The 23,842-nt window shown below is 41.3% G+C and overlaps 1 protein-coding gene across 1 annotated transcript in view; it reads left to right on the top strand.

The window, feature by feature from the left end:
• Positions 1 to 23,842, top strand: part of tmeff2a (transmembrane protein with EGF-like and two follistatin-like domains 2a) — a 144,324-nt gene that overhangs the window by 103,798 nt on the left and 16,684 nt on the right. Inside the window, exon 5 of the mRNA XM_051959146.1 lies at positions 10,834 to 10,930. Within this exon, the coding sequence (XP_051815106.1) occupies positions 10,834 to 10,930 (97 nt within the window). The remainder of the gene's footprint in view (positions 1 to 10,833; positions 10,931 to 23,842) is intronic.

Here is a 23,842-nt window from a genome sequence, read left to right as displayed (position 1 = left end):
CAACGCAATTGAGTATATTTATGAGGAGTAATTTATTAGGCACATGTAGCTAAAACTAATGCAGTCTTGTGTAACAACCCTGTATCTTCATGAAGGTTATAATGTTCAGTTTGAGAGAGTGCTGATTCAACTGCAGGATCTATCTGGAGGCTGCAGTTTGCGCTGCAAGAGGTGTTTGCGATATTTTGTCTACCTCATTTATTATCAGTGAGGCTAAGGTAGCATATTGTCAACGGCGGTCCTATTGTGCTGGATGTGAAGTTTCTACATGTGTTATTCTGCGCTAAATGAATCATGTCATTAAATTATTAACTGCTTATGCCGGCTTGTCCTGACACAATAGTCTCTATCAGCTTACAATTGGAATTTCACACATGTTGAATTACGTAATACCATATTATGATATTGCAGCACATGGATGTTACACTTTTCCAAATCAGCCAAACAAATTAGTGAAATGCTCAGGGGAGTTTGAATAAATCACTGCCCACATGTCAAGTCTGAACCCAGTCGAAGCGCTTTCGAGGGTGATTCAGTGATGATTGCGAGCCATGTGGGGTTTACACTGTATCTGTTTAGCCACACACAGCCATATGTAGGATATATCCGCCTGTGCGTCTCTCATCCCTCTCCACTGCTCTCCATCTCTCCCCAGTGTGTTTGCAACCAAGGTCGTAGTGGTCTCGCTCTGTTTTCAGGGGTGTGTGTGGGCTTCATTCATCATCCGTATGAAAGCTGCACACTAGAGTGCCCTAAATCTCCTGTCTGTGTTTGGGCGTGTGTGTGTGTGTGTGTGTGTTTGTGCTCACTGAAAGAAATGCTCTCTCGTTCCCTCTGTATGCTTACTCAAATGAATGATCCTTTGTCTCTGCTCTCTCTTGAATACCTTTTTATTTCACTGATATCTACATAAAGTCACATTCTGCAAGACTATGCTAGTGTCCTTGTATACACAGTGCAGTACAGTACAGTACAGTTATATCATGATATTCTGTACAAGATCGTCAGAGGGACTGTGTGAGAACAAAAGAAAGTAAGACAAAGAGCAGCTAGGAATGCAAAGTTAAAGCAAAAGAAGACTCACCCCACTCAAGTCAATATTTAGTCGAGGCAATTCTGGCAGCATCTGCAGCCTCGGGCCAATATCAATAGGTCTGTATCTGCTTGGCACATCTGGACACTACAATTTGTCCTCTATTCTTTGAAAAAAAAGGGACTCTGTCAGGTTTCATGGGGACTGTGAAATCGGGATCAGATTGAGACAGAGATGGTTGTTTTTAAGTCATTACAGTCTTACTGCCGTTAGCGCCTTAATCTGGGCTGCTGAGGTCGTTTTTTTTTTTAGACCATTGAACACTCCTCCACACAGTTTCCAATGTGCCTTCTGGGAAATACCAGCCCAGATGTCATGGGAGGGTTTTCAGCAGCGATAAAGCTGTGACAGGTGGATCATCCCAGCCTCCGTGTGTCCCATCTCAGCCATGAAACCTTGTAGCTCATTCACTGGACTCATTATTGCCTCTTTACTCGAGTTGTGCCCTTCTTGCTGTGCCAGTTTTCGAAGATGGCCTACTTCAGGAAAATTGTTGTTTGTATTTTTTATGTATTGCCTCGCTGTAATTTTAAGAATATTTGGTGCTTTTTGTAATTTCCCTTTTCAGAGCAGTTCTTTACAGCAAAAGCCCGGAGGTGCATTCCAGCCTTTGCGCCGAATGCACGTAAATGTAGTTCACATGATGGCTCTCTGACAGGCACTTTAAGCAAAATGAATGCATGGTGAATTTTCGAAGCGGTGTCATCGAATATAAAGACAACAGAAGTATGCAGGAAGATGTAAAAAGGTGCAAAATTGCAGTGGATGGTGTGAATAGAATTTCGCTTAGAAAAAGGTGCTTATGCTGACTCCAATTCAAGAATGTTTGCAGATATAAACAAAATGAGAATGATCTGGAGGGAATTAATTATCAGAGATCAATGAGACCCTTTGTAGTGAGTGCTCAGATTTGTGTGGATACACATGGTGGAAATGTGCTCACTGCCACAACTGTAATGCTTCCACATGTTTTCCCAAAAAATAAATGACTTCTGAGGTCTTAGATTTCGAATGTATTTAAATTAGAATCTCTTTCCTGAAATTATATGTGATATAATCACAAATATCTTCCTAGTTTCCCGTGCACAGTGGCTGTCCCTGGTTCTATTTCACAAGTTACAGGAGCTGAACCAATCGACCAACGCTTGATCTCAGCAGAGCGACTCAGCCAGCTGCTTCAGAGAAATGAGCTCCAAGCTTGTCGCTGGTTCCCTCCCTTGCAGCAAACCTTTCCCATTTTCTCTGGCAGCCTGGTGGATACACGGGTAGCAACACCAGCAGAGTCACAGTTTTAAAAGCAACAGTCACAGTCTTGAACTCTGTTGTGTTTTTAGGTGGATTTGTGTGAAATCATGCATTGCCGAGCTCCAGACCTCAGTAAGGGGATTAAAGATGATCTCTAACCCCTGGGAAGAAGGTCCACAACACCTTTGTGACTGATCCACCATTTTTTACTTCTCCGGCATTGTATCAGCCATCCTGCTTATCTCCCCTTTAACTCCAGATTTCCCTCTGATCTATTCTCTGCCCGGTGACCTAATCCTAAGTTTCTCTTGCCTTTGCTCTCACTGTCTTCTCTGCAGTGTTAAAAGTCACTCAGAAGATACACTTTCATCGTGTTTATTAAACTGAAGTGACTGAAGCAAAAGGAACAAAGGGAAGACGGGATTTGTTAGAGATGAAGGTGAGGCTAGGACGGCACTCACGGATGAGACCGGTCGACTGCTCTGGTCCAGGCGTGGATCGATACTAGGTGATGTAGGAGCTGGCGGGGGGTGATTGTGGGGCAGGAGAAGGGCTAATCATTTCAGTCATTACCCAGCCGTGTCTCCTGATTCCAGGGATTAGCAGACATAGAAACAGGGGAGATGTTGTGTTAGTGCTACAGGAGACTCTATCGGGGATTTGAGGAGTGGAAAACACTGCCTGTCCCCAGTCGCTTTTTGTAAATGTGCCTGCAGTACTGCGAACGGGGATCTGAGGGAGAGTGTGCGTGTTTGTGTGTGTGCATACACAATGTGTTGGCTGCAGTGTAAGAGAGAAAATGACAGAACGAAGAGGGGAAGGAGACAATGTTGGCATTTGCGTTGTACACAAACACACGTAAGAAATACAAGTCAGCAATACTGACACAAGTATAGGCTGGAGCTAGAGCGCCTATACATCTCTCTCTCTCTCTCTCGCTCTCTCTGTCTCCCTCTCTTTCTTTATCTCCCTTTCCTCCGCTCGTGTGCAATTGTGGGAGAGTAGAGTCGTGGGAGAGCTTACATGCTTCCCTGCCCACAAGCCTTTATGTGGAGCTGATCATTTGACAGAGTACAGAGTGGCCGGAGAGGCTGGCTAGCTCTGGTGGCTGCAAGAACTCGGAAATCGGTGTGGTCTGTTTGAGAATTTCACACACCACATCATACACGACAGGTGGAAATGGGGGAAATTACATTTACGTCAGTGGACAAAGAGTCACAACTGACGAATTCAATCAGCTACCGACAGTACCCTAAACTCTGATGTGGGAAGTCCATATAATTGAACTGTCATGCGCTGCTGAACATTGAGAACAACACTGACAATAGTCCTTGACAGTATGTAAATTATCATACATGAATTTGCTGGTGTTTCTGGTGTTAATGAGGAGCTTCGCTGATTTTTTTTTTTTTTTGCGTCAAGTTCATTTGTGAAGTTCTCAGCCTGTTGTATCGCTGTGTGTTGCATACATTGGTGGGAAGCCAGAAATAATAAGTCAATTAATGGAGAATGCAAATTGATAACATGAATCCTGCCTTCCAAACTGTGGGCATAGGGTTTGAGAAACATGGATTTTACCGGGGCAGTGAGGGTCCAATGAGAATATGCGAGTTGCATTTTGCTAAATGTAAGGTTTCTGGAGCTTGACTAATACTCCAGGATAAAAGTACTCTACTTAATATGAGAGAAACTTATAATCAATGCACTATTTAGTAGCTGAAAAGAAGATAAATGTGGATAAACTCTTTAGGTATAAATCCAATGCTGCTGGCAGAAATATTTGGACCATCCAATTTCTATTGATGGGGATAAGATAAATCAGAGAAATAGCTCTAATGCAGTATAGTTAAAAAAGACCACAAAGTGCAGCCTCCACAGAGATCCTGAGGTTGAATCCACACCTCATTAAAACGGTTTCAACAAAAGCGAACTCACTGAAGGGTTGTTTTTCAGTAGTTTTACACATTTGGATTGATGTGCTCAGCAAAATGATAGTGGTAAACAAAGCAAATTCTGTTTAGGGAGCCACTTCTTGGCTTAATAACCGCTTTGCACACTCTTGGCACTCTCTCAGTCAGCTTCATGAGGTCGTCACATGGAGCTTTTCCAGCAGCCTTGAAGGAGTTTCCACATATCCTGAGCACTCACTGGCTGATTTTCCTTCACTCTGCAGTCCAACTCATCCCAACCTTGTCAGCTGGGGTTAGGTCAGTGAGGCCAGGTCATCTGATGTAGCATTCAATCACGCTGCTCATTGGTCAGGCCCTTACAGAGCTCCGAGGTGTGCTTTGGCTTATTGCCTTACAACATAAATGATGATTCCCACAAACCAGAAAGGATGACGTCTTGCTGTAGAATGTTGTGGTAGCCATGTTTAAGGTTTCCCTTAAATTCTGAATGAATGGCCAATGGTATTACCATTAAAGCCCCCCTAAACCGACACACCGCCTCCCTCTACCATGTTTCATAGTAGGAACCACACATGCAGATACCTTCGGTTCACTTTCTCCTCGCCTCACAAAGACAAAGCCACCGATACAATTCTCATATTTGGACTAGCCGGATTAAAGTCCAGATTTCCATAGTTTTAATGTTCATTCCTCGGGTTAGACCAAGCATTTTTTTTCTTCTGCTTGGTCTCCCTCAGTAGTGGTTTTCTTGCAGCAGTTTGACCATGAAGGTCTGAGTCACGTCTTCTTCCAACAGTTGATGTTGGCATGTGTCTTCTTTTTGAACTCCAGGAAGCATTGATGTGGACTCCTCTCTTAAATGCCCGTAAAATGGAAATTTCTGAGGCTGGTAACTTTAAAAAGTCTGCAACAGATAGAACTCTTGGTCCAACTTTCCTGGGATGATTCAGTTTCATCACACAGTTTGATGGTTTTGTGACTGTACTTGAAGAAAGTTTTATTAATTTTCTGAACTCACTGACCTTCATGTTTTAAAGTGATGATGGCCTGTCGTTTCTCCTCACTTACTGTAATGCTACAGAAGGTGAATGAAGCCCTTAATTCTGTAACAACATGACCTCAACACAACACAACCGGGGTATCAAATGCTTTATGAGAGTAAAAATTTTCACTGTTTAACTTTTCAAAAGCCTCACTTGTTAAATGAAACTTTTGACAGAATGTCAATAGTCTGCCAAGCTGTCACCCTGAGCTTCTTTTAGGAATCTCAACTATGAAATATATTTAGCTTTTTTGAAACTTTTTTTCTCACTACAACAATCCATTTGTGTTATTTCATAGTTTTGCTGTCTTCAATTTTGTTCTACAATGTAGAAAATAGGAAGGAAAAAAATCAATAAAGAAAAACTGTGCTGAAATTCTTCACTGGTACCTAATGCACAAATCCTCACTATGAGGAAAACTCTTCTGTCTTTTCATTCTCTCGTCAGACATAAATCAACTTTGTAGTTGGAGTTTGCTAAATTCTGACCTGCTTCTCCCAAACATTTTTCTCCTTAAAGGGGAACGTCCTTTTTTTTCAACCTGGGGTCTGTTTTCATATGTCATTTCGTACATGTGAGTGATGGAGAAATGAATTTTCGACATAGCTCCAGTATTTAGCCAGGCAGGCAGCTTAGCAGCTCAGCTAGCAGCTCAGCTAGCGAAAAGTATGGGGCAACTTGCCCCCCCCTGCTTCAAAGTCCGCCCTAACGTGCTTTTTTCCCCACACTGACCGGCTTAGATAGTCTCAATGAGTGTCCCACAACATACTAGAGATGAGAAGTGAATGAAAACCTCCACATTACCTGGCGATCGCTCTTTGTTGTGGTCTGTATCCAAATCTCAGGACGCTAGAAAGCAAATCTCATTCCGAAATTGCGCGATAGCTCGCGCCATAACCTGTGTTTTGGCCGGTCAGTGTGGGGAAAAAGCACGTTAGGGCGGACTTTGATGCGGGGGGGGCATGTTGCCCCATACTTCTCACTTGCTGAGCTGCTAAGCTGCCTGCCTGGCTAAATACTGGAGCTATGTCGAAAATTCATTTCTCCATCACTCACATGTATGAAATGACATATGAAAACAGACCCCAGGTTGAAAAAAACCGAAGTTCCCCTTTAACAGCCCCATGGAGCAATGAATAAACTAGCATGACAAAAAAAAAACAAAAAAACTACATGATTCAGATTTCAGTGTTTTCCACTTCTGTTATCAAACTTATCTAATGTCAAATGTTTAGGGTCACCCAGACAGTTTCATGTTTTATATGAAAACTCACACTTTTATTCAATGAGCCTTTCAACACCATTAGCTAACACAATGTAGCATTAGAACACAGGAGTGATGGTTGCTGGAAATGTTCCTCTGTACCCCTATGTAGATATTCCATTAAAAATCAGCCGTTTCCAGGTAGAATAGTCATTTACCACATTAACAATGTCTAGACTGTATTTCTGATTAAATTGATGTTATCTTCATTGAAAAACTGCTTTTCTTTCAACAATAAGGACATTTCTAAGTGTCCTCTAACTTTGAACAGTAGAGTATATCTGATGAATTGTCTGAGGGGAATAATTTCAGAAACATCACGAAATGTGTGGGAATATAAATGAAATGTAAATCTCTCATAATGGACAAAATCCATCCACCTATAGCCATCCTGGCTTTATGTAGAAGATAACTGGAGCCCATCCCAGCCATCGTTGAGTGAGAGGTGTTGTATATCCTGGACTGATCACCCTTTTATTCCAGCGTTAACACTGACAGACAGCCTTGCATGCTCGCACTCAGTCATTTTTGAGTCACCACTGAACCTACCATGCAAGCTTTTGGACTGTGGGAGAAGCTGGAACACCTGCAGAGGAAAACCTACACAGGCTTTCTTGCTGTGAGATGACAGTGCGAACCGGAACATCACTGTGCCACGTCATGCACAAAACCCTTTAGAATCAAATTGAAAGAAGTGTGAATAAACCTTCCGTCCAAACAGATGCGTACCGAAAAGGAAAAAAAAAAAAAAAAACGTGCTGAAATAACAGCAGAGCCCTAATTATCTTCCCTCCAGTAGTGTTTCAGAAATGGGTAACAGGGCTTCACTATATTGAGTTGTTTGAGATAAGCCAGTGGGAATATTAAGGCAATTTTTCAAATAGAAAAAAGTAAAATGGATGTTTGTGTTTATTACCAGAACGTGTTAAGGGTGAAGAAATGTGATTACCGCTTTCAGCTTCTTCCTTTTCCTCCTTAAAGTGAAAATCTGTCAGTCTGTCAGCAGCTACCGTAGGTCCAAAGCAGCACATTTCTAAATATATTTGTTGGATCACCATGAAATCTTGTAACAACATTCATGCTGGGATGAGACCTGGCATTTCTAGTGACTCCATGACCGTCCCTCCAGCTTCACGAGGCGCCCAGCAGGACATCCGCTCTGCTCCTGTTTAGAAGGCATCTGAAATGTGTTTGTGACAAATCAGTGAGAAAGTGACGTTTATGTATAGCTCTTCGATGTGAGACAACTCTGAGAACGGATGAAATACTGACTTAAAACAATTTCCTGATATCAAGCAGGCTCATTTCTAAGCCAGTCAAGTTTTCCTTTGTATCTGACTGTTAGTGCAAGAGCTGATTATTCCAGACAAATAAAGGTCAGAGCAGCAAGAGAAAAGAAGAGCTTTTTTAGATCTTAAACTGGGATCGGGCTGAGACGAGACGAAGGCTATTTCTCTGGAGCTGAATTTAAGAAGTGTGAGAAAATGGTCAGAATGTCATATTGATGTTAAATTGAGCTCAATTATGTGTAGGAGAAACGACCTGCACAAAGAACAGATCTCACTTTATAGTTTCCTTTCCTCTGGGCAGTAACAAAGACTGTTTTTTTTAAATGCCTTCACTTTATCCCTGTGCAAAAGGGCTGCAGCATATTTCAGGTTTATTCCTATATGAAAGGTATATGAATGTCCCCTGGCTGCCTTGTAAATGTGCGTTCTCTGCACTTAGGTTGATGAATTGGTTCAAAGCCCTTATATGGTTTTAAAATTGTAAAACTGCAATAGTTAAGTTAAACCAACTTAAACTGAAGATATTAAGTTGAACTAACTGTTTGGACAATAGTTACACTCATGAAATATCGTCTCTGTTTAAAGAGTGTTTTTTTTTTCAGTTACAATGCAGAACTTTAAATGAAGATATTGTGTTCAATAAAAAACAAGCAATCAGTTGCTGCCAGTGACTGTGAGATGCAGGGTATGTGTGCAGGGACTGAATTCAACGTGAGCCTTCATCACGGTTAGAATTATTTTAATTGTTTGTAATACGAACAGCCGGCACTTAATTTAACATTAAATTCGTGAAACCCTAAGTGTTTAGTTTACTTAATTAAGATGCACACTGAGTTTCTGTCACGTCTGTTTTCTTCAAACTGTGTAAAAGAAGGGTCTCCCTTAAAGTGCATCCTGGGAAGTATGTTTATGTGCTTGTTTTCTTTCTTAATCTAATTTAATGAGTTGAGTGAATACTGAGTGGTGCATTTGTTCAATTTTAAGTCAAAATTGCTCAAGTTTGTAAAAGCCCAATTTTTTAGTTAAAAAAAACATTTTGACTTAAAGTAATTAAAAGTGAACAAAACACTCATTAAATTGCTGTATTTTGGTTTACTTTGTGTTTGCAGTATTATTACAATATTATGTTCTGGAAAAACTTTGAAGAACTCTTGGAAACAAATTACACTGCAGTGGAACTTAAAGTCCTTTTCACATTGTATATTAGAATATTTGCTGAAAATGTCTTTTTCATCCGCACAGTTGCTTGGTGGGTAGCACTTTCGCCTTGCAGCTAGAAGATCCCCGCCTTCATTGGATCTTTCTGCATGGAGTTTACATGTTCTCCCTGTGCATGCGTGGGTTGTCTCCAGGTTCTCTGGCTTCCTCCCACAGTAAAAACATGCTGAGGTTAATTGTGACTCTACATTGTCTGTAGGTGTGAATGTGAGTGTGATTGTTTATCTCTGTATGTAGCCCTGTGATAGACTGGTGACCTGTCCACAAAGTCCCTTGCCTTGACTCTAAGTCAGCTGGGATAGACTCCAGGACCCCACGACCCTAGTGAGGATTAAGAGGTGCATAGATAATGGATAGATAGATGTTTTTTTCTATGCACACTTAGATTATTTGCCATTCAAGCTCCACTAGTTGGCCACACACCAACTCAGCTTCACACCTTGTAGCCTTGTAGTCTTGCCAGTCCTCAGACATGAGAGTAGGGCTGTGAATACAGAATCTATATTTATTTCCACGTGCAAGTAAATGTGAAGCATTCAGAGGACATGCTGCATCTCCGCCATGGCTGCCTTTTAACACCTGCAGCATGAGACACAGCTTCAAAAGGAAAATACACTAAAAGCAAAGGCAGGACATTTGAAAGGAGTTTAACATCCTCGGCAAAGGAACTTTTCCCCCTTGTAGGCTGCATTGTGGTTTTGGACACAGTCGAAAGAGGCGAATGAAGCTGTTGAGATAATCTATGCCAACAGCAACAAAATCCAAGCGCAGAATTATGGATGAGGCACGTCACATGCTAACTAGATTCAACAGTCAGAGTAAACTTAACTGACTTTGACCTTAAAATAAGAGTCAAACCCAACGTAAGACTGACAGCGGAAAATCAGGTTAAACCTCTCTACAAGAGTTCTCTCCAATTCAATCCAGCGTGTCGCAAGGGATCACAAGAAATAACAAAAGTTTCAGAAGGGAAAATGAAAGACGCGACACAAGGGAGCAATGCATGGTGGCTGCAGAGTGGGTGTCTGTGAATGTGTGTGTGTTGGGGAGATTATAGATATGACATGGGGAAATGATGCCAAGTTCCACCTCTTCGTCTTCTTTTCCGAAGTTGTCCTCATGGGCCCTAGTAAGTTTAAAAATAGAGCTTGTCTAATGGAGAAGAGGGCCGGGGGGGTGGGGGTGGGGGGTGGGGGGGGGGTGGGGAGTGAAAGTGTGCAGAGTCTGGAGGAGTCCTCTGTGGTAGGAGAATGCAATTTGAGATTGGCCAGATTGCTTTTTTTTTTCTTCCGTCTCCCCTTCGGCCGCTCATGAGGCGTGATATGCACTGGTGGGGTCCCTAAGCCGCCATAAGCCTGACGCCAGTACCCACACCGCCGCCAAGGAGTCGTCGCACTCACAGCGCGAGAAAATCAGCACGATGAAATAAAAGAGGGACTCCGAAAAGATCAGCAGGGATTTGAGAGTGATAGATGAGAGTCGGGCGAGGGAGTAGAAAAGGGTGGAGAAGAAGGGGGTTAGAGTGAATGGATGAAGGAGATAGCTTCGGTGGGATTATGGTGGGATATGGCAGAATGTAAATGCACTTAAAGTTGTCCAAGGCTGATTTCTCACGGTCACATTGCATTGTGAGAGGTGCACCATTACAGGGTTTGTTACACGTTTGTCCTCCCTGTAGAACGAACCTGCAGGATTGTGGAGAACACACAAGAAGCTGGAAATCAAACTCATATAAAACATGTTTTTCTCTGTCTCTTTCTGTCACTTTTAGGAGGAGAGGGCTCAGCTGAGACTGGGCAGAAGGAGACGTCCACCTGTGACATCTGCCAGTTTGGGGCAGAGTGCGATGTGGACGCTGAGGATGTTTGGTTAGTTTGCACAACGAACACAACCGATAAAATCATCGAATCTGCCATTTTGTTTCAAGACCATGTGAAACCAGGCGTGTTATTTCTAAACCCTTTGACATTTTCAATCAAAAAAAATACCCCCTGCATTTGTTATTTGAAGCATTTTAGTAAGTTTGAACACAAAGAATTTAAATTGGAGCTCTCCTTTATCCTGCACACGCCCACCGCTGAACACCCACTGAGGTTTAGTGCATGGCTGACCATTTCATTTAACCTCAATTACTAGAGCAGGGCAGGGAGAGAAAGGAGATTTTCGCTTATTCTGGAAATCCAATTACTATCCTTACAGGACCTGCCAATGTCAGGCCAAAAATGACTTTGACTCACACAAGAAAAACTAGTTCAGTGATGAAATAGCGTTTGTCATAGATTTCACCATTCATTGCAGATGAGATGGATGCAGGTAATGTGTTTTTGGCTCGCCCACGTGCATTAGCGAGGAAGCAGCACTAAAAACATCCTCGGGGGTGCATAAAAACACGCATGTGTGGAGCCCAATTAGACGGAGGCTTTGTACAGCCTGAATGAGGCTTAAATGAACCAACGGTACTGATCTGGTGTGGAACGCCATCAGCTGGTATCAGCAAAAGGGAGGCAGCGCTTATAAGAAATCCCAGATGTACCGCTAGAAATTAGAAGTGCCCTGAGAGTATGACTCTATCAAACTGCTTGATGTAATGGAAAGATAATGTACCCTGGTGTGCAATAACCGTAATGCCAAGAACCGGCTTCATGATGCATTCTGAGCCTTGTTGCAAATACTAAACAGCTGGAGTCCACTTCTCCCGATGCCACCCACTTCCACAAATGCACCTTAATATTCCACTAAAACGCAGTAATTGATTTATTGACGGTTTCTTAATACCCAGAGGGAGAATTCATAAGGTCACAGTGTACTGTCAGTGGTTTGTGCACAGAAAAGTGAAAACATTTAAGCAAAAAGGAGCCTCGAGCATATTTAGCAGAACCTGAAATAAAGACAAATTACGCAGCACATAACGTGGGAAGGAGACAATGGACGAGAGCAGCAGCCAAAGTCAATAATGCACCTCGTTAAAAAAAAAATAGTTGACATAAACAGATATATGAATATTTCAGTGATTCCTTCTTGTAAAGCGGAAAACTACAAGTACTCTTTAATCTCTCGAAAGCCCCAAGGTGTTGTGATAAGAATGTTCCTGGCAAATAATCAGACAGGTAATTGCAACCCAACAGCAGGTAATTTTCATCAAACAGCAGCCAACAACTGGCGCAGCATAAGATAATTTTGATTAAAATGACAGGTTATTCCAATCAGGCAGCCGCCGATTTTAATCAAACAAATCGTCAGTTAATCAAACAATGAGTGGAGAGAGAGAGATGAGAGATGTAATCGAAGAGCAGGTGACCGGAAAGCGGTGTGTTCGTAATAATGCCTTGTATTTTATTTGACACAAACAGTACAGATTAGTAAATAATATTCTCCTGTAAAAAATGTTAGCTGTTCCATGAAGTGTTGCTATTGTTTAGGATATGTGGGATGTAATCAGAATGAAGTGGCATTTTGTTTTCACTTCATTATTCAGCCTGACATTTATTTCTTGTTAGCTGTGTTGTTTCACTGGAAATTTTTTTTTCATATTGACACTGTTATTATTATTTCAACCAGCACAGAAGCTGTCGTAGAGGTTACTGAAAGTTTGACAAGTTGAGTCAAGCTTTAAAGGAGCAGTTCAACATTATAGGAAATCTTTGTGCATGTTACCTTTTTATTTTTAATTGGAGAAAGTAAATTATCTCATTCATTCGTGAGCTTTTGATGCTTTCGAAGGCAGATTTAGTTACCCTTGGACAGAGCCAGGGTAGCTGTTTCCTCCTGTTTCCAGTTTTAACGTCATTGATTAAACCGCTTAAAACTAATCTCACTGTATCAAAGTTGCATATTTAGAGTTTTTTTCCCATGAAAATAATCCCCTCCTACCTTAAAATGGTTTAGGTGTAACTCTACACTGTTCTCCTCACAATCTCTGATGTCCCTGCATGCCTCTCTCTCCATCCACCTCTCCGTGCTCACTGAGTCTGAAACACAACAACTCACCTCTGACTCTGCTCAAACTCTGTAAAGCTACTCTACGCTACACAAGAGGAAGTTGTAGTATTGAAGTAATTCAGCCGTACAGGTTCAAACCATAAACCAACTTGGAAGAAGAAGAAGAAGAAGACTGTGACCACTGTTAGTACAGTGGCAAGTCTACATACTACATCACTCAACTGTAACAGATAGATAGATACCGTATTTTCCGCACCATAAGGCGCATTGGATTGTAAGGCGCAGTCTCGATTACGGGGAAACGAGGAAACGGAAGCAAAACAGTGAGTTTGGTTGAACTTTATTCTACTACGTATTTAAAAATACACTCACATTATTTTTTGATCAATCTTTTGTCACAAATCCATCAAAGTCTGTATCTGAATTGAACAGCTGGGCAATTTCGACATCAAACATGTCGGGTTTCACTCTCGTCATTGCCGGTGTCAGTCTCGTTGCCGGGTGGCTGTTCAGCAATGATGCCGGCTTTTGCGAAAGCTTGGACAATAGTCAGTACTGTACGTAGCTTTATGTGATGTTCTCTAATAGGTTTATCTCTGCCAGCGTGTGTAGTGTACGTATTACATCCCTGTGTCAGCGGGAATTGGTCCGACAGTCAGATTTTGGAACTAGGTGCACACATAAGACGTACCGTGTTAAAATGCGCACCATCGATTTTTGAGAAAATTAAAGCCTTTTAAGTGCGCTTTGTAGTACGGAAAATACGGTAGACAGACAGATACTTATTACGACGGCTGGGACTTTAATGCGCTAATTTCGATTAATTAATTACAGAAAAAATAAGATGTTAAAAAAATCACACATTTAATCAAACTTTTCTCAGTTCCATAATTTCTGGCACACTGATCCACACTCCAGCCCAGTAGATGGCGGTAATGCACCTAAAGTCAGTAAAGAAAATGCACTGAGTGATTTCAGCGCACAAGAAGGCTTGGTGAACAGTGAAGGAAGATGAGACCGCATTAAGCTTGCTGGGCGGGAAGTTTTCTTTTAAAAATCTTCCCGATGGCAGATAAAAGCGTGGTTGTGCGCAAATTGTGCAACAAAGAGTTTACTTTTCACCGCAGTACTTCAAGTCAACAGTATCACCTCAATGCAAAACATGTTGCTGTTAGCACCAGAGCTAACGTTAACCATGACAGTCCTGGTGCCGGCGAACGGTGTAGTCATTCCATAATAGACCACAAGACACTGAAAGTGTTTCAGTTTGCAAAAAGTCCTAAAATGCTGAATATATTACTATAATTGCACTTTGACTTTGCAGTAATCTGTTAATGTAGTAGACGGATGAAAAATGCATAGATAAGGATGAATGAAATATAAACATTTTGTTGTTTAAGTTCACGTATATGTCTGTTCATTGATTCAGTCGTCAACCAACATTTATTTGAATCGAAAAACTTTACTTATTGTGTCAAATATTGGTATGTGACAAAATGTGATTAATCGCAATTAACTAATTAAAAAGCGTCTAATTAATTGGATTTTTTATTGGCATCCCACCACTAGTTTTTAATGATTTCTTGTGGCAAGCAAATGAAGCCTCATTCGAAACATCCGTTCTGAGGAGAAGCTGCAGTGCAGACAGAGGTCATGATCTTCTAATGGGGTCATAGATGCAGTCTGTGAAGAGGCTAGACTTTGAAAACGTAGCTCAGCAAGCTTGTGTTTTCTGCAGGCAGTGTCAACGCAGCACAAGCTGTTCCAGTTTTAACAGGCTGCCTGTAGAATGTTTCTGCATGAATGCATCAGAAATGAAGCAGAGTGAAAGATGAATGAAATAATGCTTTTCTGCCTTTTCATCTGCGCAAGTTAACGTTAGATACAAAGAAAAAAATAAGTTAATTCACTGCGCTGCTCCAAGGCCACCAGCACATTTTGAGGTGGAATGTTTTCTTACGTGTTGCTTAATGCATGAACTGAAGCTGTTTAATAATCAATACCCCTGAAATGCCAGCACAGCTTTGACCATTCAGTTTGTTTTTTATTGACTTTGTTGCATGAGATGCACTTCAATAATGATGGGATCTCTAAATGCTGTGGCTCAGGTGGTGAGGTGAGTTATCTGCTTATCGCAAAGTTGTTCAATCCCCCTCCACACGTTGAATTGTCCTCAGGCAGGACACTAAAGCTAAAGTTGCTCATCATGGCAGGCAAGCACCTTGCATGGCCGCTCTGTTGCTATTGGGGTTTATGAGAAACACATTGCAAAGCACTTTAAATACCACTAAGGAAGAAAAGCACGATATACACTACCCTTCAAAAAATGGGGTTACTTAGAAATGTCCTTAATTTTGGAAGAAAACCATTTTTTTCAATGAAAATAACGTTGAATTAATCAGAAATACTGTGTAGACATCGTTTATGTGCTAAATGACTATTCTAGCTGGAAACGTCTGATTTTTAATAGAATATCTCCATAGGGGTACAGAGGAACATTTCCAGCAACCATCACTCCTGTGTTCTAATGCTACATTGTGTTAGCTAATGGTGTTGAAAGGCTAATTGATGATTAGAAAACCCTTGTGCCGTTATGTTAGCACATGAATAAAAGTGTGAGTTTTCATGGAAAACATGGAATTGTCTGGGTGACCCAAAACTTCTGAATGGTAGTGTAAGTGCAGACCATTTCCCATTTAAATTTTTAGGAATTTAATATGTATTATGCAAACTGTGCATCTTATATTTCCTGCTTTGGAGAAAAAAGTGGTGGAGCTTTACTCAGCTGCACTTTGGCAGCGCTACACCTGCACCTGTAAGTTGACAGGGTTTGTTACTCAGGATTGTTCCATAGTATGAATCTGTTTTCGAGACTGTAATCAGTACACTGCAATCTCAAGTTGGAAATACTTAACCATGGCATTGGCTACCCTTTTTTCAACAGAAGTGGTCTCTAAGGCTAATTTAAGCTGCTGTTGCTACGTATTTACCAGACAGATACAAAAGTCTTCCCATCTGATTGTCAGATACAAAGCAAAGATGGCGCGTTGCTTTCGCACTCTCGGGTCACTGCCATGTCAGGTGGTCACAGAGTTGCAAATTCCTGCTGAAGCTTGGCCTACAGATGTGGCTACAAGAACCTAACCAATTATATCTTGATTTATAGCACACAGGTGATCACTAAGGTACCAGAGACCAACTTAGCAGTTCCATCTGACAGCGCTAACTATGTAATTCCTCTTTTTTACTATGTTTGTTGGGCACTGAAGGCCGCTCTGTTCTCCCATGGGTCAACAAAATGGAAGACATTAAGGAATTTGTCAGACCTGATGAGAAAAGGGGAAAAAATATCGTGGCATGCGACTATTATAGTTGGTTGTGTTCCACGATGAAACACCATGCAGGTTATAACAAGCAACGGTTTCAATCAATTGCAGGTGACTGAGTTGGGCCATTATTGTGAGGATAGCAGGAGGTTTCAACTTGGCAACAACGCGTATATTCTGTTAGTGCTTATTTTTGTGCCCAGTTGTTCTGGATTCTGGTGCCGGAATACAACCTTCACGTTCATAATCACAACTTAAAAGCTATGATTGGGCTCGGTTGCTTTTCCAACAGCGGAAACAGCCACCGGTGAGTCAGCGAGCACAACCCTATGTAAACCACTGAAAAATACCTGAGACGTGGGAGGCAATTCAGAAGTGCGGAAGCGGGCTGGACTCAAAGGATTCTCAAAGCCCTCTGCAAAGAGTGCTTTACTTTCCAAACTGCAAACAAATCAGAAGACATTCGGAGCTGCTGATGGCGACAGCAATATTCCGCTGCCTTACTGAAATCCATCAGTATGCGCCTCATATTTTGATGCTTTTATTTATTTTTTTAAACCTGATTATTATTTTTATACAATTTGACAGCATAAAGGAATGCATGCCGGCCTGTTATAATGAAGGGTTATTTTCATAATATGCTTAGAAATGATGCTGTGACTTTCACTGAACTGCCTGGTCAGGAGAAAATTGCCATTTCAGCCCATTTTCTCCACAAACAAAGTCCCACTGATTCTATTTGTCATCATTTATGATTCACCATAAATAAATCCCTCTCCTTACTGACTCAGGAAATGGAAAAATATGCACTGTGTGTGTAAATTTGTGTGTAATTCATGTTAGGTGAACCTCTTTTGGCTGAACTCTCCCGCGCCTGTCCCTGCTGTAGTAAAGATCTTCGGTATCCTTACTCCACCTCTCTACTCCGGAGGCACGCAGCAGGAGAAAAAAAAGACCAATTTGCCCCTGAGGGATCAATAGTGCCACAAAAACCCATTTAGATCCATTTGTGGTGTAAAACTGTAATTACCCACAAAAATCCATGCTTTCAAACCCATCAATAGCACCCATCGGTGCTGATAGAATTAAGGCAGAGGAGGAGCAGATAGTGAGCCAGTCATAGAGAAGGGGCTGCAGGGACACTTGCTGTGTGAACGCTCAGGTTAGACCAGAGAAAAGAACCACGGTTTTTCAAAGTCTGCACTCATGTCCTTATTGAAGCCCATTATGTGGAGAGCAAAAGGAAATTTCAATGAATCGCCACCGAAAAGGCAAAAGCCAGAAGGCAAACTGGAGACTGCCTTTACTTTTCTTGAGCTGCATCTTGGCATGGACACACACTCTCTACCGTTGAAAGGTTTGGGGTCACCCAGACAATTTCATGTTTTCCATGAAAAGTCACGCTTTTATTCATGTGCTAACATAATTGCACGAGGATTTTCTCATCGTCAATCAGCCTTTCAACACCATTAGCTAACACAGTGTAGCATTAGAACACAGGAGTGGTGGTTGCTGGAAATGCTCCTCTGTACCTCTATGTAGATATTCTATTAAAAATAAGATGTTTCCAACTAGAATAGTCAATGTCTGAATATATGGAATGAAAGTCTGAATATATATAATGAATGTCTCAATATATGGAATGAAACTTAAATAACCATTTGGTTAAGAATGAATTTTGTGGTTTTGCTTTCCTCTATGGTGGTTTTGCTTTCCTTTGATGTCGGTTTACATCTGTTTTGTGGCATTGCTTTTCTTTGTAGTTATTTTGTATCTCTTCACACTTCATTTCTTTGTAGCCATCTGTGTATCCATGGAGTCATTTTGTCTGTCATGACTTTGTCTCCCTTTGCAGCTGTTTTGCATTTCTTTGTTGTCATTTTTTTAATCTCTTTGTAGTTGTTTCTTGTCTCTTTGTAGTAATTTTTGCAAAATCCTGCAGTTGTTTTGCATCTCATGGTGGAGGTTTTGCTTTTTTTGTGGTTGTTTTTCATCTCCTTGCAGTCATTTTTATCTCATTAAGGGCATTTTTAGTCTCTTTGTATTTTTTTTTTTGTTTCTGTTTGTGGTCATGTTGCAACAGGCAATTTATTTTTTGATTTCTTTCATAGTTCTGTACATTTTTGTGTTTTTGTACACTTGTAGGTATTTTGTATTATGTTTTTGAGTTTTGTAGATTTTTTGTAGTTGTTTTAAATCATTTTGTTGTCATTTTGCATCTCTTTGTAATCGTCTTATTATGTCGCTTTGTGGTGGTGTTGGGTCGTTCTGTGGTCAGTTTGCTTCTCGACTTGTTAACTGTTACTTCAGACAGAGGCTGTGGCCCAGGGGCCTCTTGACCTCTTGGGTCCTGATGTGTTAAAGTCAGAAAAATAATCTGTACATTGTGCTGATAGCTCCCAGCTAGTTTAATGTGACACGTTTTCACTCATCCATCCGAATTTTTGTATTTTTGCTTATTTCATGCAGGGATGTTTTGCCCCTTACACTCTATGTATCATATGGGAGGACCAGACTGCATTATCCAGCTCATGAGGACCACAGTCACCTGAATGTGTTTGTGTCTGTATATAGGTTGTTCTGCTTGGATGTGTTTTTTGATTGAGTGCTTGTACAAGTTTTTTTGGCATGTCTGTGGCCCTCTCGTTGTTTGTCTGCACCAAGTATCATAATTCAGTGATCCATCAATGATTACTGGACTCATAACATTTATCGCCACATTACAAAGTGGTCTATTTTGCTCTGTGTGTATATGTGTGCTTGTGGATGTTTATTCTGTATTTTGCCATTCTCCTGTTTTTTTTTAAAAAATCTTTCTGCTTCAATATTAGTGTTTTGTTCACCGTGTTTCTCTGCGTCTCTCTCCTCGTCTGTCTGTTTTCCTCTCACTCAGTTTTTCAAAGGATTCCAGTGAAATTTGAGGCAAAGGATTAAGAAAATCAATGCTCTGTTCAGTTGCAATGAGGTTTGCTACTTAGGATTTGTACACAACACGGGCAGTCAGTGGATAGGTTGGCCTGTGTGTACGTTTGTGTGTATGTAAGTGTTGAAATGTGTGTAAAGTGGCCTTTTCAGCTGGGAGCCCGCAGACAGTCTGGAGGTGGGGAGGCTTTGATGGGAGGGAAATCGCAGGGAACTAATCAATACGACACATCCTGCTAAGAAAGTGTTCTCACGCAGACGTGACACACACACACACACACACACACACACACACACACACACACACACACACGCACCACGCTAACTTTCATTTAACACTCTCCTACCCCTCTCTATCTCTCAGCAGAATGTGTGAAGGAACGATTTGGTGTGTGTGAGAAGAAGAAGGGGGAAAACAAGGATTATCACAAAGTGATGGCTGTCATGAACGTGTAGATGAGCGTTTGTGCACGGCTGTCTGTGGGTAGCGCTGGGATGTGTTGACGCACTGCAGTCTGGTGCTATAGTGCCTATTGTGGAGAAAGCGAGAGGCCTCATTAAAAATGTATGGCGCTGAGACATCAGCCACCGACCAACAGCGGCCTCTCGGGATGGACAAAACTCTGAAAGCTCGTCTATGATGGGAGATTGGTGGTGGTAGTGTGCATGCATACATGTACATGTGTGTGTGATGTTAAGCCTGTGTTGTATTTTAATTTTTTAAAGCAGTGAATGTGTGGAAGTTTCCTTTTAGTTCTAAGGGTGCTAAGATATTGCTTTGATTCTTAGCTCCTCAGTTCTTCTTGCTGCTTCCTTTCATCCGAAAACTGTTCTCATTTAGATACTTTTTACGATAACGTGGACAGTTTAATTGTAAGCCTAATCTCGTCTTTAGGGTGGCTTTTGCAAAATTAAAGTCTGTGTTGTATAATCTTTAAAGGTTAGCCCAAATTACAAAAAATATTTTTTTTATCACTTGCCTGCAGTGATATCTCGCTATGCAGATAATTTTGGCTTGTTGTGAGAGTCGTGATTGAGGAAAATCTGCAGCCACCTAAATGCATTGGGAGCTTGGTTGTGCATCTATCCCTTTTAGAGGATTTGGCACTTATCTACATATACGTACATATGACAAGAAAAGCACTCAGAGAGCACAGCGCTCCACCAAGGCTGCTCATTCGTACCATTTCCAACGGCTGAAAGCTTGAAAAAATGTGTGGCAGAAATCACGGCACTGTAGAATGTGGCCATTTAATATAGACATACCCACAAATAAAATGACCTTGCGCTGAGCACAGGTGTTATGCATGTGTACATTATGTATGGATACTGAATCATGTGATCGAAATATGTAGCAGGCAGTGGGAATTTATGGGACTCAGAAACACCCCCACAATTTAATCAGTTGTTCCTTATATCATTTCCGACAGATAAGTCCTGATAAGTCTGCAGCGATGGATTTGTAGTAAGATTGCAATCATGTGATCATCAGCACGCACTTGATGTAGACTTGACTTGTTGTCATAGTTACAGCCTCTATCTTGCAACAATACAGAAGTTTTTAGCAAATCATTGGATCCAGACCATAAGCCACATCACTTCCAAAATCTAATGAGATTGGTCCTTGTGTCATTTCTGACCTTCCCTGAAACTTTCATCCAAAACCATTAGTCCCTTTTTATCCCCCGCCGGCCGTAGGCACGGAGGGGGGTATTGGCGTGGGCACGTCCGTCCGTATGTCCGTACGTACGTACGTACGTACGTACGTACGTCCGCATTTCGTTTCCGGAGCATATCTCTGAAACTACTTGAGGGATTTCATTCATATTGCACCCAGGCCATCTCTATATAGTATAGATGTGCCTTTTGGGGTGTATGACCTTGACCTGATTTTCAAGGTCATAGTGAGACACTCCAAATATTTTTTGGTTTCCGGAGCATATCTCAGAAACTACTTGAGGGATTTCATTCATATTGCGCACACTAAGCCTGTTGGTAATGTAGATGTGGTTTTTGGGGGGCATGACCTTGACCTGATTTTCAAGGTCATAGTGAGGCACTTCAAATATTTTTGCTTTCCAGATCATAGCTCAGAAGCTACTTGAGGGATTTCATTCATATTGCACACACTAAGCCTGTTGGTAATGTAGATGTGCCTTTTGGGGTGTATGACCTTGACTTGACTGTTTTTTCTTATTTTAGTGAAGTTTGTAGGTGTATCGTCCAGTATATGTTATTATTTCTTGCACTTAGAGGTACTATATATAAGGCAGGGGATGTTTTAAGCGGAGCGTGTTTATTGAGTAATGTTGCTAACGGACAGACAAACATACAGCAATCGTCGCATAACTCTGCTGAGGCTCCGCCTCCTTAGCGGAGTAAAAATTGTAACAATGCAGTGCAGTGGTTAGGTACAATGTAAAAAGATTTAACCTTAGTTTTCGAGCACAAACTTGACTGACAGTCACTAAAAGAAGTCATTATTTCCTCAATTACTAGTCAAATACAAATCCTGCTTAATGGCTATTGTTTACCTCTTAAAACTTCTACATATAAACTACATACTTCTTTCTCTTTTCTTTGCCTCTCTTATTACTCGTACTTCAAACATGCATAGATAATCAGACTTGAAATCAACATTCATATGTGACTTCTATGAGGATTCAACCGCCACTCTCCTCAGTGAAAGTCCTCCATCTAACTCACTGTACCACCACATCTTGATCTCACCCTGAACTTTGTCATTATGTAGATTATTTTGTGATGGGTCAAAAACCCAGTGACTGGTTACCATCTCCTGTCTTTTATTCTGATTATCTAACAAGTGCAGAAGCCTAGTTTCCTTGTGCATTACTTGAACTGCAATGTCCTAAAAAGGTTAGAATGAAATTTTTGTCTGAGTATGCCGAAAACAAATACTGCCTACCCAAGCTTTAAGTGAGTATTCTAAATTTCGGCATTTTTACCAATGCCATATAGCCACAAATACAACTTTAAGGCTTTAGTATACAGCTTCGTCTTTAGAGTGGATATAAATGATGGCCTTAACGATCATAATGTCATCCATTGGTTTGTGGATTACAGCGAGAAAACTTTGAGTTTGGAATTTATTCATCATTATCTTGCTATTTTTAAATGGGACCAAATGAGCGAGCAATGAATCTGACTGGAGAAACTACACACAGTGATATGGTAACTGTTAATCACAAAACGGCCCTGGCATAAAACATATGCTGCTTTATCTTTTATTTTCCTGTAAATTGGACCAAAATTTACAAAACAAACCTCAGACTGGATTGAAGGAGACTTCACTCCAGCATATAAGACCATAAACTCTTCAGAAAAATATTTTCTAAGGTGCCAGGTCAAGTAGGAACTGGAGTCCAGGAATCCAACCATAGGAGTGGCCCCCTTCTGGCTGTTAGAAAGAATGCATTTTTTTTTGCAATTTTTCCATACAATCTATGGCTTTTACCGGGGTGACTTAGTGGCAACTGTAGTTAAAAGTAGCATTTGCAGCTCTCAGTTTGCACATTCCTTCTTAAAAGGTTTGCAACAGCTGTAGTGCCATGGGGACATTTTATAAAACCACCATGTATTATGCATTCTCTTGTAGGATTTCATGAGTTTCTGTACGGTGCACAGAGTTGTGTTTCTTTTAGTTTAGGATTTAGTTTTCAGCTGAAAACTTGGTATGTATGAAAATGTAGCTAACTACCAAGAGAGGGGTGGATGGCACACACTGGCTGACACACATACACACACTGCAGGCATACACCGACTGAGGGAGCACTGAAAAGATGGTTTTTTTTGACAGCTGAATCAATCGTCAGTGAATGTCACAAAGACTTAGTGTCGGGTCTGTGGTTGTGCATCGATGTAGATTCTTGTCATTTTTACAGAGCCTAATTGGCAAAAAAAAAAAAGAGAGAGAGCGAGAGAGAGTAAGGATTTGTTTTATAATTTCAGTGGAACGACATTTTAAATCACGGTGTCACGGTTTCATTGCGTAACCTTCTGCAGTGGCAGGCCATTCATAGCTGTGGCAGCTCACCTTCAGTGTCATGTTGGATTTCGGATATTGCCAGCCTTTACACAACCGCGTCCTCTCTGATGCATAACGAAGCCTTTCTTCACATCATTCTTGCTTTGCTGATGCATCATTACAACAGTAGCTGAGCGCCACCACGCTTTGCTGCGCGGCATTTCAATCAACATCAGTGTCAGCAGTTCGAATCATCATGGCTGATTGTGAAGGTGTGTGTGTGTGTGTGTGTGTGTGTGTGTGTGTGTGTGTGTGTGTGTGTGTGTGGGTAGGTACATGTTTGTGTGTTGGTGGGTGTCCACGTGGGCGTGTATGCAAATGCAGCTGTAAGACAGCTGAATGCCTGTGCTTTACCGAGAGCTTGGCACCAGGGGAAAATGAAAACACCGGGAGAATAATGACAGATTTATAATTACAGAATCTTGTGTTCAGTGCTACTCAGCAGCAGCTCTCTGGGGAAGGCAATCTGGGTGTAATTTCTGCTGATCAGGCCTGCCACAGACTTAAGGGTCACACTACACATATGCCATTATACACACACACACACA

This window comes from Acanthochromis polyacanthus, chromosome 14 (assembly GCF_021347895.1).
Source record: "Acanthochromis polyacanthus isolate Apoly-LR-REF ecotype Palm Island chromosome 14, KAUST_Apoly_ChrSc, whole genome shotgun sequence".
NCBI lineage: Eukaryota > Metazoa > Chordata > Actinopteri > Pomacentridae > Acanthochromis > Acanthochromis polyacanthus.
The sequence above is the reverse complement of the archived record's forward strand: the minus strand, read 5'-3'. Positions and strand labels throughout refer to the sequence as shown.